At 46.5% G+C, this 17,201-nt stretch overlaps 1 protein-coding gene across 1 annotated transcript; it reads left to right on the top strand.

The window, feature by feature from the left end:
- The first annotated feature begins 1,393 nt into the window (after positions 1 to 1,393).
- Positions 1,394 to 17,166, top strand: CSUI_007528 (conserved oligomeric golgi complex subunit 2). Its single transcript, XM_068067673.1, has 14 exons — positions 1,394 to 2,553; positions 3,224 to 5,226; positions 5,603 to 5,745; positions 6,322 to 6,936; positions 7,404 to 7,483; positions 8,529 to 8,754; positions 9,508 to 10,063; positions 10,809 to 11,254; positions 11,977 to 12,252; positions 13,170 to 13,265; positions 14,063 to 14,149; positions 15,331 to 15,468; positions 16,417 to 16,548; positions 17,071 to 17,166. Exons 1-13 carry the CDS (start codon positions 2,063 to 2,065, stop codon positions 16,546 to 16,548), a joined length of 5,289 nt encoding a protein of 1,762 aa, XP_067920351.1. The 5' UTR covers positions 1,394 to 2,062; the 3' UTR covers positions 17,071 to 17,166.
- Positions 17,167 to 17,201: the final 35 nt, after the last annotated feature.

Genomic DNA, 17,201 nt, shown 5'->3' on the forward strand with positions numbered 1-17,201 from the left:
AGCGCCGGCGGAGGAGCGCTGGCCCGAGCATTGTCAGTGAGAGTCGCAGGACACCTTCTGACACAGGCTTCGCGCGCAAGGCCCGTAGCAGTGAGCTGACCATCAACTAAACCCACCATCGATGCGTCTCCATGGTACCGTATATTGAGCTTCGTCGCAGCTGCCAAGTTTCAGAACATTACCCACGTCTGTCAAAAGAGAGCAGGCAGGAGGTCAACAGCTTGCCTTTAGCAGCTAGCCACTCCCCGGGGACTTGGACCAAGAACGCTGACGTCCAGCGTACTCGGTTGAGACGACTCTGCGTCACGAGAACGCAAGACGTGCAGCCGGACGAGCGAATGCCAGTTTCTGTTAGGTGGGAGACACGGGTCTTGGCGAGACATGGGGAACTCCGAGAGGCGCAGTGGGGTCCTCACACCGCAAGATCTGAACTATTGCAACGCGCAAGTGCTGGCGGTCCAACCATCCTGCATGGCGGTAGTGGTAAGGCCTGCGCTGCGGCTCCGCGTGACCGACCCTATCTCTCGCAGCCCGTTAGGGCAACGCCTGCGCTGCGGCTCCTCTCCCTCGAGCTATGCGTCGCCGCGGCGTTACGCGTACGCCGCGAACGGTTATGTATCTAAGGAGGAGTATGTGTATGAGCGTGGAAGAGCACTGCCCACGGCAGAGGGCAGAGTCGCACTTTGACTCATACGTTGCTCCGGTTCGAAAAATAAAAGATCACTCAAGTAGTCGCTAGGTCTCGCGCCACCCGCTGCACCAGCCTCGCTTCGCTGACACGGCTTCGGGTCTGTCATTCCCTGGATGCAACCCGCGGGGGCCACTGGAAAGGCTACTGCTGCCGCCTGATCAACGTGGGCTCAACTCCAGGTGTAACGTGGGACAGCATTGTTGAGGCGCATAGTCGCTTCGCGCAAGTGTGTATGACGAAAACAACCTTTCTGCTATGCGCAGGTCTCCGACAGTTATGGATGATGTCATATCCTGTTCAAGCCCCATCGACTTTACGGCAGCATCCCAAAGGAGCAGAATACGGGGAGCCGACCGTCTTTGACTGTGTACGCGAGAAAAGCTGGAACTCCACTGGCGAAATGGACACTTACTTCCGCTGTGATGACCAGGGTGTGAACAAAGCTACTCGGAGGAGGCGACACAGAAGTTAGGACAGGCTCTCTGCGAGAAAAGATCCTTTCAGAGAGAGAGGATTTCTAGTCAGGCCCCTGTTCCTGACTTGCCTGCGTGGAGTCCACATACAAAATCAGAGTACAAGACATTATCCGTCGGAGACGTGATGGGCTCCGATGACCTCCACTCTCTGCATGCTCCCTCTCGGCATGCATGCAGGAGCGCAACTTGAGCCTTGTTCACTTGTTCTGCTGAACTCTTCGTTAGTAGAGATTCCTGGTTGTTGTCCTTTTTGCACTCGCTCGCCTATAGGAAATGTCCCTTCTTTCCCGGCAGCTTTCCTCGCATGTTCACTTGGTCGTCTGCGCTTATATCTGAAGCCAATCTACCCCTTGTACAGGATAGAGTTGGTCCGTTGCCCTAACCAGCTAACGTTCGTCCTGTCAAGCAACCCTTCTTGAACGTTGCCTCTGACTTGGCGACTCCAATTCAGCTGGATGTGAGTTTCCTTCCTGCGTACGACTAGCAACTGTGGACTCGGCACACCTTGTCTATAAGAGATATGTGGCCAGACTGCGGGAGTCCTGTCCGTCTACTCAAACGTTTCTCCGGTATGTGAGCGCAGTCGTGCTGTCGTCTTTTTCCTTCGTCCGAGTCACTTCCAAGCAAGAGCTAGGGGATCTTCTCTCTCATGCTAGCGAAGCAGGGGGGCTGCGAAAGCGCCTGTCGGACTCCTTTAGGAAAGAGCACACTTCTCGGGGACTGGCGATATGGCTGTACTTGTACTGATTAGTATTCTGTAACCTTAATACGTACAGTGGCAACCGGCTTTGCCGTGGAGGAGTGTGTACATCTGCTGATAGTTCTACCTTTGTCCAAGTGGAGTTTTCACGGCTGTGGTTTCACCGGCGGATCTGCCTTGACGGCAGAGAAGACGATGGAAGGAGGAGCGCCTGTCTCGTCTCCTACCTCTTCCCTTTTCGTCGTTCCTTCTCGTCCTTCGACAGATATCCGATCTTCTCTTGCTCAGACGTACTTGTCAGACCGCAGTGAAGTTTCCTCCGGGGCCTCTTCCACTAGACAAAGTGTACGTACACTCGCTGACAGAATTCAGACTTTCTCCGGAAAGCGGGGGGGGACTGGACACTCCGGAGGTCCCAGCGCAGGGCACATTAGCAATGGCTCGGATAGCGGCGCGGCGTCATCATCATCATCCTCTCAGATTCTTCTCAATGGAGATTCGAGAAAAAATGGGAAGGACCGACTTAGCAGTAGTGAAGAAACAAAGCCGGACAGAAGTTCGACACGTGACGGGAAGTCATCGGAAAGTGCTGAAGAATCCCACGGACACGTTCCAGGGACGGGAACCTCACCAGAAGAAACAATAGAGGACTTGAACCCTCTTGCTTACGTTCTAGAGAAACGCAAGTACGTAACTATAGATAGGTATATATATTTTTATGTATACTGTAGATATCTGTTGGCTGACACTGTTTCTTTTCTACAAGTACCTACATATCACTGCTTTACTCTTTACATTTTTCCCCCTTATTCCATTCCATCACCTGTGCAATTTTTTTCCTAGCATAGACCCCGGGGGAAGGGGGGGACTGTGAGGTATTTATTCTCTTTATCCTTTCTTATGTTCATGTGCAGATGCTCTCTATTCTTCATACCTTTGTAGGAGAACAGTTGTACATTCACACACTGTATTATTCTGCTCGTCCTCCTATAGAGACCTAGTGCGTGCGTACGTACTCCTTCCCGATGAGTTCTGTATCAAGCGACGGCGTCTATTCTCTTCTCTCCTTCCTCTCACTTCTTCTCTAGGGCTGAATGTCCTGCGCTGTGTATCTTTTCATATACATTCGTGCCTTCTGCTGCACATAGGCGTATAACCCCCGTATATCTTTCTATCTGTCTACACTCAGGTTTTATATACGTAGGTCTATATATATATATAGACATATATGTACTGGATCTGGGGTCACGAACTCCTCTTCCGACATCCATCCGAAGACTTCTTCTATTGATTCCTTGTCCTGGAGTTCCTTGTGTCTACCTTTGCTGTTTCTTGCTTTGGTTTTCTATCCTTCAGGCATTCTCCTTTATCTCTTCTTCATTCCTCTCTTTCTAGTTCCTGTTCTTCTCTGGAGAATCAACTCCTGTCATTTCTTCAATCCAACTATGTCGAGATCTCTGCTATAGCGTCAGATCTCGATGAAGCAGATGGGGATCTCCATCCTATTCTCGCACCTCTTTCTGAATATAAGGCTCGTGCAGAAAGAATATTTCATCAGTTGAACAATCAACGGGTTGCCGTTGAACTTCTCTTAAGAAATAAAGGAAGTGCACTTAAAAGAAGGAGATATCTACGTCTACTTTCTCGTAGTTATCAAATCTTTAAGCGAATTGTCTCTGATCTTCATACACTCCTTAACAGTGATTTCCCAGTCTCTTCTTCTTCTTCTCCTCCATCTTCTTCGTGTCTAGACACTTCAGATACGACCCCCGGTATCAGAGAACATCAGATTTCTTCTTCGTCGTCACCTCCTTCGTCAGATAGCTCTCATGATCTTCCTTCACGTGAAAAGAACGTCAGTTTTATGAGTGTTGTTTCTTCCTCATCTCTTTCCTCGCGTCTCTCCCAACAAGACAGAGGAAAGAATCCTTGTGAAAATAGATCAACCAACTCCAGCACCTCATTCTCCCCTGGATCAGGAGATAGGCTGGGAACTCATCTCGACAGAAACGGAGAAGGACTTCACGATAGACGAGAATCGCCCGTCAACTCTTTACAGAAAGACGACGAGGAACAGCAAAAACATGTTGATAAGAAGGAGAACAGAGGTCGCTTGATCTTGGAGGACATGACGTCGACGGTCTTAAGCCTTATCCAGAAGGCTCCGATACTTATCTTTTTGAATGAGGAAAAGGGAAGGTGGAGAACTTCTTCTTCTTCAAGTGTCTCGACAGGGGGGGGAATCGAAAGAGGACCGGCAAGAGGCGAAGGCGAAAATTGTGCACTGTTGGACACAAGACAGAAAGATCTTCGTTTCGGAGATACGTACCCAGGTCCGTCATCTTCCTCCTTCTCTTCTTTCACATATCTTTTTGAGAGTCCGATTCTTGAGAAGGCCAGACAGGAGAGATTTGGAGCTATGTTAAGAGCTGCTGAACATGTTACAGCTGAAGAAAAGAACGGGGAAGATGATAGTTCTCTTTTCATCAAGAAGGCATGGAATCGGCAAGGAGAAGATCGATACATAGAAGGTCATGACAAGATAGGCATCCTAGGGATGAATCCCATGAGGGAAGGAGGTTTACTTAAGAGATACGTTGGATTAGAGACGGTTGTGAAGGACCTAAATAAACTTCGTGAATGTCTCCTAGCTGCGAAACCCTTCTTTACAGATGTAGAAAGAGAAGAGACTCCCTCATCGTCTTCTTCTCCTTCTTGTCTTTCTCTAGCGGATCTTCAAATGCACGTTCAACAGCAACTCTCATCTAACGTGGAGAATGTCGACTCCTCTTCGTCTTTAGATGAGACTTCATCACCGACTCATTCTGCTTCGCCCGCCGCCCCATCTTGTCCTTCTTCTTCTCCTCCTGTCCTTTCTCCTTCTCCCCCTCTTCATTCATCTTCCAATAATCATTTTCCGACGTCTTCGTGTGAATCCTCCGGAAAGGAAAGTGTTCAGAAGCCTACTTCTGCTTTATCACAGGGCTTACCGCTTGAACTCTCACACTTACAGGTAGCTGCGGAGATGTTAGAGAAAGCTCTACAAGCAAGACTTATGCGAGAAATACAGGGCCTTCTACAGTCCCTGTGTATATCGGCTTTTTCGTTCCACAAGGAGAGAAAAGAGGCACCGGCGCCGCTGCCGGCAACTACACAAGAGAAGAAAGTTTGGGTGAAGGAAGGAATTGCTTGTTCGAGTGAGAGCTTGGAGCAGTTAGAAGAGCACGGCGACGGTGTGGCTTCACAGGATCGACGAGGAGAAGAACATGTAGAGGAGGAGTGGATGCTGGCTCTTGAGCACCTACTGCGCCCTGTGCTTGAACATGCTAAAGGGACCGGGAAAGAAGAAGGCAGCGAAGGTATGAAACAAAGAAAGCCTCCGTCGCTCTTTCTCTCCTCGCAAAGTTATTTTTCTATCTATCTATCTTAAATCTATCTATCTATCTATTCTAAATCTATCTATCTATCCTAAATCTATCTATCCATCTAACTATTTGTCTATAGTCTTTCTGTCTATTTCTCTACAATGGATGTGCCTGGCTGTCGCCAGTCTATCTTCAATCTATCTACCTGTCTGTCTATCTGTCTGTCTGTCTGTCGTTCATGTATCTATCTAGGTATCATTGCTATATCTAGCTACCTCCACTATCTATCTATGTATCTATCCTAAATATAACTATCTATTCATCTTTAATCGATCTATCTGTCTGCGCTTTGCGTGTGTGCTGTGAGTAGTTGAGGCTCTCATTCGACATTTCTTTGTTGATCGTCTCATTCAAGATGCCCTTCAAGTGTCCCGTCAATTCTCACGAGGAGGAGAAAGAGAAGGATTTTCTCATCCTTCTTCTCAGCCTGGCGCAGGCCGTAAAGAAGCTCTTGTAAGAACGCTCTACATGAACGACTTTCTTATCTCTTCACCCTGTGGACGTCCGCCCCCAGCATTGCGTGTATCTAATCCCTTTGTCATCTTCGTGTACTCCTCCTCCTGCCTCCTGTGTCAACTACGGAAAGAAAGAACTCTTTCTCAGCTCATTCTCAGTGGCTGTCGGGCAGATTCTTCATCTCTGCAATTCCTTCTCTTTCCACGCTCTCATGACTTAGAGCACCATGTGACTAGACAAGAGAGAGGAAGGAGGGCGAGGGTTTAAGAAGGACCTAGGGGGGTAGAGGTGGCTGTAAGAGGGAGAGCAGACAAAGTACAAGATACAGTATACAACATATGATGATTGCAAGAGCGTCGATACAAGAAAGCAGTTGACTGGGTGATGTATACAGTAGTGGCCTTCTTTCTATTGAATGAAGGAATGAATGAGTGAATGTTGCCCTTGCTTTTCATATGTCATGTATTGTGTACTATAGGTAGGTCTCTTGTTTATCTCTAGTGGATGAAGTGTAGATTACTCATAAACTTACAAGATTCATTTCTCTTTCTCTTTCGGTTTTCTTGTGCCTAGGTTTATCGTCGTTTTCTAGTCGCCGTCATTGCTGGTCTCTCTACACAACCTTCAGTCTTTCTATGGTTGGCCTCTCGCTTATCGACTGGGGCACATAGGCGAGCTTCTTGTCTGTATCAACACGCTCTTAGAGAAAGCTTAACAAGCACGCGAGCGAATGATTTGTCTTCTCAAGACTGTGAAGAGACTCCGACAGAAGAACAACCTTCGTCAAAGAAGAACGACTCATCTTTTATGAAAGAAGAGAGGAAGCTCAGACAAAGAGATCGTGAAGATTCTTCTTGCCAATCACTGCAAAGACCAACCACCACTTCCGGTAGATACGGTTGGTGCTGTTGCTGCTGTATTTACAACGCGGTAGAAGAAGGAAAAGGACGAGAAGGAAGAGGCTGTTCATCTCTTGAAGAATATGAAGGAGAGAGGACGTTTGAAGGGCAGAGAGAAGGAAGAGAAAGAATCCGGGGGAAAGAAGAAAAAGGACATGAGGAAGGGAGGTCATCCGGTGGTTTGAACAAGAAGAAGATCGAGAACGACAGAAGAAATTGCCTATGTGGCAAGAGACTTCAATCTCGTCTTTATCTCCTCTCAGATGTCCTCGGAATAGAACTCCTCAAGGTCAGTCAGTGCTGCCCGGTGTGAGGTAGCAGCACGGAAGAAAAAACTACCTAGCGCCCCTAGAATTCCCTAGGGCACAAACCTGACATCTATCTATCTATCTAGGTGACATGTTATCTCCGTCTATACACGACAACATGAACCTTGACATCTGCCTCTTGGCGGTGCTTTCTCTTTCTTGTCTGTCGAAGAAATGTGAGAAATGTTTCCTTCTCTTTGGCCGAACGGTTCACATAATACATGCAGTTCTTCCGAGCTTCCATCGTGTTCATATACTGCTGTAAGTATTGGCGTGATACAAACAACACTTAAGGTAGACAAGAGAGATGGTCTTGAGAGTGTAACTGCACCCGCAGGCAGCGAGGCAGTAGGAGGTCTGTAACTCCTGCTGTTGCTGCCATCTGTAGTCCTCCCGTCGGAGGAAGGAAAGTATACGAGAAAGCATGGCTTCTCTTTTGCCTTTTCAGACAATCGACTCTTCTTTCTCGTCTATGTTCAAGCCTGCCTTCAAGGGAACCTTCTTATCAACATACTCGGATACACTCCAGTAAGGTGTAGGGATGATGGGGCTGTACGTGCCTCATGACATACAACCAACGAGTCATCCATGATCTATCATTCGTGTTTCTCCATGGTTATACGTCGGAGTTGTAGAGGGGATTCTCTGTGCCTTTTTACTAGTACGATCCAGACACATGCTTCGACTGTAGGGTAAGCTGTTTAACACAGTAGTTCTTTTGCCTATATCTCTTTTCTTCGTTGTCCTCTTGTTGCCTTCCTTGTCGATGATATTCACTGGCTTGGATGTGTGGTATCGAAGGAGTGTACGTACTCCCTGCATCTCCGCGAGATACACCCAGCGCTCCTACATATACACATGATGAGATAAAGAAGGCGTGTGAAGAGCCTGATCAGGGGGGTTCAGGTGTCCTTTGTTCTGTCGCTCTCTTCTCGTAGTCTAGACTCAAACTTGCCCTGGAGGGGTGTCATGCCTGTCGGGGTCCTTGGCTATATATCTACACCCAGAGAGATGCATGCCACGTTCTCTTTCCTCCTACCATTGTGGCGGGACTAACTATCCAAGGCGTGTGGTGGGAGCCTCTCCCTTACATACTCGGGAGTATGGGGAGTGTAAACTTGTTTTCAAAGGAGGTGCGACAGGAGAAGCTTGGTCTTGGCTCGTTTTGTCAGGACACATACCTACTACATCAACATCTATATGATGGTGACGGGGGCGGGGATAAGAAGATTCGAACTCGTAACCGTCTCTTCCTCTTAGGCTGTCTTTTTCCTGATTGCGTCTCCTATTCTGTCTCCTTAGATTTTTTTTTCCACAGCCCTATGCAACTTTTTGAGCTTTATATCTGCATATATACTAGCCTTCACTTGTGCGTACCTATGTATACGTGTCTATACATATATCTCCCCCGTGGATACACAGAGGATGTATATATGCAGTCGAATCTCCACACTGCATGCATGAAGGTGTACATCTCACGAACATATAGTGTTTTGTTTCTATCCTGACAGGCATGACGACAGACTTGTCCTCATTCACTTTTCTCATCCTGTTCTTGTTCTTTCTCTCTTAGGTTCTTTTCGGTCTTGGAATCGTGGATGTCTCCTTGCGAGGTCTCACGATTCCGTTCGTTCCCAGCCATGCAAATCCTTCAAGCACGTTGGTCTATGCCTCTATGGTGTAGTATCTGCGAGGCTCAACAGCAAGAGCAGCTTCACCAGCAGCTCCTCTGCGATGAACGACTCGTCGATTCTTCAGACGGTCTTCACCATCAGAAGCCAATCCCTTACATGGGGCAGGTAGGGAATGCCGTACTATCCATCCTTTGATCTTCTTCTTCTTCTGCATATCGTGGCTCATCTCTTCTCTTTGTAATGAAGGTCTCTGTACAAGGAAAAGACAAGGAAGAGTCGTTCGACATTCTTATAGAATGTTCCTATCATAATACATCAATCAGATCTAGTCTGCGTCACATACATCTATGTACGTGGCATGCATGGAGTCTTCTGCTTGAGGCGACTACTATGGCTATTAGAGAGGGAGAGTTGGATGCATAGATAGAAGAAAAGACACGAGATCGTGGAAGAGAGAAGGTCATCGGCTGAGGTAAAGAAAAGCGTGAGAAGATGAGTAGAGTCTTCTCATCAACTCGAGTGGGTATCCATTCAACCGTGGCATGACGCAGTTCTTCGAGAGTTTGTAGAAGGAGTATCGCCTATGAGGTGGACGTCTGTTGATGAATGCTCTTACTAGCTTCGTAATGGTTTTAACTCGCTCTTCGTTATTTGATTACTTTCTCGCTTGCATGGCTGCAGCCTACTGATTCTCTCCTGGTGTTCTCTCTAGACTGTCCCCGTGTGTATGCTTAGTTTGCGAATGGCGACCAAGTACGTGGAGGAAGAAGTGAAGAAGAAGAGAAACAAGGACAGAAGGAGGAAAAGCAAGAAAGATAGGAAGGAAAGAAAGAATGGAAGGATGGGGAAAGAAACACAGAAAGATGAGAGATGATAACTTGCTCGTATAGACACTTGTGTCCTTTATCTTCTCTTCAGACATTCTGGTTTTTGTCGTCGATTCTTCTTCTTCGCCTTCTCCGATATCGATTCAATCATAACCCCTCACGTCATCTTTTCTTCCTTTCGGACCCTCTGTTATCTCCTTTTCTTTTCTCTTCCGTGAAAAATCACTCATCAGATAAGAGAGAGCGTAACATACCCTTCTCTTCTTCTTGCTCGACTGGCTTTTCTATCACGTGGATGAAGAAGGACGTCGCCGAGGCTTTGTTAGCTACCACGACATTCTCATCTCTTGATCTCTCCGAATGTTCTTCATTAGGTTATGAAGAAGACACATGTCTTTTCCATACACGAAATGAGAAGCAGAGAGCCGCGAAGCTCTTCTCTTCTCGGTGTTTACCTCAGTCTCTTTCCTTTCTTGTCTCTATCATAAAGGTCTATATTGATGCTGGCCCGGCTATTGCCCGTAGTTCTGGCGCTGGTGTCTTGACGAAAGGAGTTGTCCCTACAGCCCAAGGACTCTCTACACATCAGCAGCAGACTTCCTCTTCTCCTCAGAGTACAGGGGGAGGAGTTGGATCTCCAGGAGGAGGTAAGAAGAAGGAATAGAGATGGTTTTCTTTGTGCATGCAAAGCATCCTGAAGGCTCGTTTTGTCGCCCTTTTCAGAGTTCTTCTCAACTGATTACGGGGCGAAAGTTACCTACGTATATGCACATGCATGTGTCGGGCCTCCCCCCTTCTTCGTCAGTAGGACCGGTATCCGGACACTGGTTAGTCGAGTTCCCTGCCTGGAGCTAAGCATCTCATCATTCGAATGTTCCATGCCGAGAGAGAGAGGCAAATCAGTGACTTGGTGGAGTGAAGGTAGGTAGTCTCTCTGTCTGATGCGCATGTGTAGAAGATGGGAGAGGAAAGTGAAGATAGAAAGTCTAGTGTTCTTATGTTTCTTGGTGTCCATGCACTGGAGTAGGCGGGAGTTCAGCGGTAGTGGGGGGCGTCAATCGTTTGCCCAGGGTTGATTCTCATGTCGTAGGTTCTTCATGTCATATAGGCCCCTTGCCAGTTCAACTCCATATGTACTGGTTACGCCTTTCCCGGCCCCTATGTGCCTATATCAGTGTATCTACATGGATACCAGGAGAGAGACAGATATCTCATCCATGCAGGTATATGTCTGTAAAGGTACTTCTGGTTAGGCGAAAGATACATACGTGTGTATCATCTCTAGGTCGATATCTAGGTGATGACAAATGGATGCGTCGGTCTTACCATTATCGTTCGCTTCTTCTACGCACTGGGATCTTTGATCTTCTTTTTCTCTCATATCTTTCACAGGACCGCCGCCGCTTACCTCTGGAGATTCTTTGGATTCCTCGTCTCGTGCAGGAGGAGGATCACCTACTGTGCATCTCTCTTGCTTTCGTATTCTCCGTCTATTAGCCGATTATGGAGCTGTCGTTCAATGGTTACAAGCTCCTTCTACACCTCCCTCTCTTTGCTGGGTGCTTTCGCCTTCGCGTTTGTCATCTCCTTCTGCGTCTCATCCTTTCTTATCAGCTCTAGGTGTCTCTTTCCCAGCTGCGCTTCGAGAGAAAGAACAGGAGAGATCGACAATTTCTTCGCAGTCTTCTCAAACTGCTGAAAGAAATCAGAAGGATGATCACCATCACATCAAGACCATACACCCCCTAGGTAGTACACCAAATAATAACGTATCTACCTCTCCCTCATCTTCCTTATCTTCTTCTGCTCTGAGTCCGGCTATGTCACCTCTATTTGAAGTAAGTTCCTTCTTCTGCTCTATTCTACACGTCTCTTCGAGTCCTCTCTCTTCCGTATATCTCTGTCAAAACGCCTCTTGGCTTGTGTGAAAGCTAGATAGATAGATAGATAGCTAGCGTGGATGTGATCATGCATCTGAGACTCTCTAAGCCCCCCTGAGCAAAGGCCTATCAGAAGAAATTTCTGTGAGCTCTCCTTCATCTCCTGCTGCCGGTGTGTCTTAACTAGACTCAGATAGCTAGATATGCTCTCATACAATCATGATGTAGGAGAGGAAAGAGGTTCTATCTATTTATGACCGATCTTATGAGTGAGAAGCGAAACAACCGGGGTCATCAACTAGGGTCATGATAATAGAAAGAAAGTCCAATTTATGAGCAATGCGGTGCTTTCAACCTCTCGGACACTTTTCTTCTAGATTCGCAGTCTTTCCAGTATAGAAAGCAGGGTGATGAGTTGGATCTGAAAAGAACTTCGGAGGGTGGCGTCTTTGCATGCATCTCTCTCTTCTCTTTTTTTCTCTCAGCGCTTTTGCATGCAGTAGACCGTCATTACCCCCTAGGAGACAGACGGGCTTCTTCTGGGATGACTCTCTTCATCTCTTCATTCATTCATCCATCCATCTATGTGGTTTGTGTTGTCTTCGTTTCATTTCTTTCCCCTTGGAACGGCTTGGCTTCCTTGTATTGTCCTGCACCCTCTTCTGCTATCATACACATAGGCGGCCTTATGGCAGGTAGTTCATGGCGTAACTGAAGCCCTCGAGGCTCTCCCTGGACACTGCTGTGGGGGCTGTTTCAAAGGTGGAGAAGACAAAGAGGAAGAAGAAGAAGAGAATGAAAGAGAAGGAAATGCAGAAAAAGAAAGAGACATGGATCACCGATCTTGTGAAATCTACGCAAAGCAGAAATTGCGAGAGGGAAGTCAGCTTGTTGTGTCTCTCTGGCGAATCTTTCGTCATGCCTCATATCTATTACGCGAGGCGCAAATACACCTGGTAAGGAGTCTCTTTCTCTTCCTGTGTCCCTTCTATCATTCTTTCTTTCTATCTCATGAAGGAACGGCGAGTTTTTCGCCTTACGCTGGTGCATGGCTCCGGCTATTCTTCTTACCCCCTATCAAGAGAAATACAATAGCAATCCTTCTCAGTTGCAGGCTGTGTGGCGTAAGTGCAGGTTGTCTTGTTTTAGGTCGTGGATTCAATCGACGTGCCGGGTCAACTAGTCAAGCGTTTTCTTCTTTCAGGGGTCGGCTTTGTATACCTTTTCTGTCAAGTTCTTCCCCGATAGTTACGTGTTTATATCCTTGGTCTTCACCTATCTATCTTTCTACGTCTGCACCTATGTAGACGTAGATAGATATAAAGACTGAAGATAGATAGATTAGGGAAATTTATAGGTATGCGGATACATATGTGCGTAAACATGTAGTTTTCCGGGGAATGCTTGGTGACGTATACAATATTCATACATACATATGTATACATATACGTATACATAGGGGTGTTAGCATGTACTTACATACATATGTACATGTACGTATGTGTATGTGGGTGTTGTGTGTCTGGTCTGTCACGCGAGCGGATTGGGGCTGTTAATATAGCGGAAAGGTCTTCAAGATCTACTTACACGTGACAACAAAAGACATGCAGAATCGTGTATACCTTCGTCATCCGCTGCTATACGTGGATGTCTAGGAGGGAACCGTACTGGCTGATCTTGCGGGGAAAGCGTGATTTCGAGGCTCCCTTCCTGTACACAAGCCTCCTGTAGAGACGAGAGGAGTGAAGAGAGATAAGCCGCTCAATGTGGGGATAAATGACACGCATGCACCCTTAAAGACGAATCACTTCTCCCTGTGTGAATCTTTGGGAAATGTATAATGTATGTTTTCCTCTGTTTTCTTTATACACAGGAACAACAAGCTCTGGTGTATATACAGCAAATGACAAAGCGAAACCTTCTGCCGCTCCGAAGTATTCCGGCAGGCTATCGAATGACAAGCAAGCAGGTTAGTTGGTTGAGTAGGCAGTCACCCACAACTGTTTGTCTATGTCTCTCTATTTCACCTCGAGTTTCTGTATTGCGAAGTAAAGACAATCTCGTCGCCGAGAGGCCATTCTCTGAGCTGTCGATTTTGCCGGCTCTGTGTTAGAGGATAAGAAACTCCCTGGGGGTAGTATTTGTCGTCGCTGGCTATCGTGTTTTGCCTCGATGTTCTATTTTGTCCCCCCTGCCCCCTTGAAGTTCTCTCCTCTTATAGTTCTCGTCTTTACCGGGCAAATAGTACACAAGGAAACCTGCGTGCCATGTGTGCTTGGCTACCTATTCGTATATTCACATATGTATCTCTGTATATCTCAATACACATCTCTATATACGCAAGCGAGACGTAATGTACCCATTCTTCTACGCCAGCGAACAGATGTCTGCACATATGTAGTTTTATGATACGGTGCAAACGTGCTTTCCTACGTGCATATATTATATACGAGCACATCTAATCTATTACTTTGAATATGCACTTTGTTTAGATAACCTTGCTTTCTCATTTGGCCTACAACTATCTGTCTGTATAGATATGTGTACGTGTACGCATTGGGCTGGCTTCAATAGCAGTCTCCTGTCGTCAGCTCATCAGTACGTGACGCGAGGGCTCTTTCATATTTCTCGAGGTTGTGAGGGACTGATATGGTTTATTCTTTATCTCCTGACAGGAAGTTTCTTAGAAAGGCGAGAGAGGTGCGTGCTTCGTCCATCTTGCCTTCTCTTTGTTTTACTCGGGTGATTTCTCTCTGTCCCATCCAGGCTCCTCGGACTGCGTCGTCGTATGTAGAGAGAACGTTACAACCCCTCGCTGCCTTCGGAGCATTCGCGGATGACGTGCTTCCTTCTGTAAGCCATATGCTCTGATGGTCGTTTCTGCGTCTCTCTCTCGTCTTTCTCCTTCACTCACCTCTTCCTCTTCTTGTTCTTTCTTCACGGTTCCTAGTTCAGAAGAAAGATACAGTTCGTTGTTAAAATTGATTCAGACGTCTCTCTCTTTCGAGAGAAAGTCTAGTCAGTTTCGGCTTGCCTCTGATGTATGTGTCTGTAGGTGCCTTGTATCGTCTTCTTGAGTTTCACCGCGAGTGAGATCATGTAGGTAGATAGATAGATGGGTAGATAGATAGATGTATTCTATGTAGGGTATGTGTACATGGGTTCACGAAGTGTTAAGGTCGATGGATGGAGAAGTTACGCACCCGCCTCCATGCTCTTCTTCCTAACGATGATGTTCTTACTTGTTTCCGAAGACGAGATCGATCTTTGAGAGCTCAGCTTCTTCTATCACCCCCGGAGTAGGAGAATTCAATGTACCAGGAGAGAGGGTGGGGCAACACATGTCAAGAATTCTTCGCGTAGCTGTCTCTTTCTTCAAGTGACTGATCTTTTCTTCGTTCATAGAAGATATCAAGACTTGTTTGTTCACACGGAGAGACAGCAGAACCTCACAATTCTGAAGATAATAGAGGGTAGAGGAACTTAACGAACTGTGTGTCTGTTGGAGAAGAAAGGAATCGATCGGTTCTCTCTGCTTTCAAGAAAAAGGCTTGAAGCCTCGAGATGGTGAAAAGAGGTGGCGAGGTGAAGGCTCGATAGAAGAGAAGAGAGGCAGAATCGGTCTGTTTACGTAACGCCTCTATTATTTCACTGATTTGGTGTCTTCAAGAAGTCTCTCTCTCCCTCTCTCCAGATATATAGATATATAGACCTGTTGAAGAGACAGAAGGGAAACAACTCGTCGCATGCAACAGGTATAGAGAATTTCATTCTCTATCTTTCTTCTTCCTCGTGTCTCTCTCTCGTGTTCTTCTATCGCTGACGCTCTTTTCTTTCTTCTTCTCTCTTTATATACACGGTCTAGATTGCCAGAAGTCTTCAAGATTCGACTCCTACGAGCAAAGTAGTAAGAGTAGACGAAGTCAGTAAAAGAGCATCGATGATTGTTGAATCGACACACAGCAGGGTTCATAAGTGTAGGGAGCCATGCCTGGGTTGCTCTGTTTTCTTCTTTCTCTCACTTTCTCTTTCAGAATCTGGTACAGTCTTTGATGCAAAGATCCGTAAATATCACGACGGAGCTCTGGTGTGAAGAAGCGGAGAAAATGCTGAAGACCGAAGAACAGAAGGAAATGTCTCTACTGAGACTTCAACGAGGAGGAGGAAATCACGTAAGCGACTGCCTGCGCATCGCCAGTCTTTACCTCTCTCTGCCTCCATGCATGCAACCACATGCACACTATCTATGTGTCTTGAGTCCACCCATCTATCTTCAATTTATCTTCAAAATATCCTCAATATGTATCTACCTGTCCGTGGCCATAGTCAGGGTTCATCGTGTGTGTCGTTGCTTCTCTATGTTTTCTGTCCCTCTACATGGAAAGATGCAATCCCCTCCCTCAGAACCAGAACCAAAGCGATCGATGTCTACGTACTCCTTAGTGGCTAGTTGTGTCTACCTTTTGCTGTCATATATATAGACCAGCACCATCACCCCTATCTGCTGTTCTTCCTCCTTCTCCTCTTAATCCAGCTCTGACCTCACAGTGGGAGAGAATTCTTGTGCTGATAGCACCTCATCAAGCAACTTGTTTGTTTTTTGTTTCCACACACACGTCGTATCTATCGAACCCCACATGACGCTTTAGCACAAGTGTCTGATAGTGTACAGCTCTTGACAAACACTCTTCTTGCATCTCTCTCAGCATGCAACAAACAGGCCCTCCCCCTTTTTCTTATGTTTCTTCTCCTTTGTGACTGTCACAAGGCAGAAACAGGATGATGCCCTTCAGCAATAGGCAAGATTCAACATATCTCTATCTCTCTCTCTCTGATGTAGAGGTGGAGTTTATGACTGGTCGATCTATAGAAGCATTGAGAGACTGTGTAAATACTGCCTAGTCGAAGACGTAGTATCAGACCACCATTGTGCCGTATACCCTACCTCTTGCTTAGAGAGAAGAAAGACCCGAGAAGTTGACGAGGAAGAGAAGGAGAACGAAGAAAAAGGACAAGGTGTATGGTCTCTTAGATGAACAATGAGTCTTTTATGAGTGTTGACAATGATCTTAGGAGAATGGAATGTTGACTGGTCTGTTTTCTTTTCTCTGTATGTACAGACGAGTGGACAGCACGGGGCGGGAAGCGCAAGTGTTTCAGATTTAGACAAGATGAAACTTCAACTTCTTCTTGTAAGGAGCGGGGAGACGCCTGTCTCTGCTGTGACTTCCTGTGTTGTGAGAATTCCTTAGTGAAAGAAGAAGGTGCAGGGGGATGCCATTCATTTGTCTCCAAGCTATCTCGGTAAAGAATCGCTTGAATAAGATTATGATGGCGTACTAGGCATACATCGTAAGGGGATCTTTAGGGTAGGCTTTTTCTTTCTCGACTCAACCCTTCAAGCTCCGATTTATGTACCGAACCACAGGCCAGAGCTCGTAATACAGCAGCACCTCAAGATAACACAACGTGGAAGTGAACAGCTACAGTAGATGTTGTATCGTGTAGTGGAGTGACGACGTATGTTAGCGGGCGGCTCTTAGATGTCCATTGCTCTAATATATGAGTTTATGCTGGCAGAAATATGTAAAGTGTTCGTATGTTTGTATGTGTATGTATATGTGTGTCTGCATGTACGTATGTAGCCGCATGTGTAGATGCCTCTTTATGAAAACGTACGTTCAATCTCCTGTCTATCTCCCTCTCTCTCTGTCNNGTGTCTGCATGTACGTATGTAGCATTCTATGTGTGCTTCTGGTGTCATATATGTTTAGGATGCTTACGCTCTTGGCGATGGTCTCAAGAGACTGCTGCGAGTGTCTAGAGACTCTCCGAAGACATTCCCGAAGTTACAACACATTATTGAGCAGGTAAAAAATCATATTAATACCGGCGTATCTTCTCT

This window comes from Cystoisospora suis (genome assembly GCF_002600585.1).
Source record: "Cystoisospora suis strain Wien I chromosome Unknown contig_3984, whole genome shotgun sequence".
Lineage (NCBI taxonomy): Eukaryota > Apicomplexa > Conoidasida > Eucoccidiorida > Sarcocystidae > Cystoisospora > Cystoisospora suis.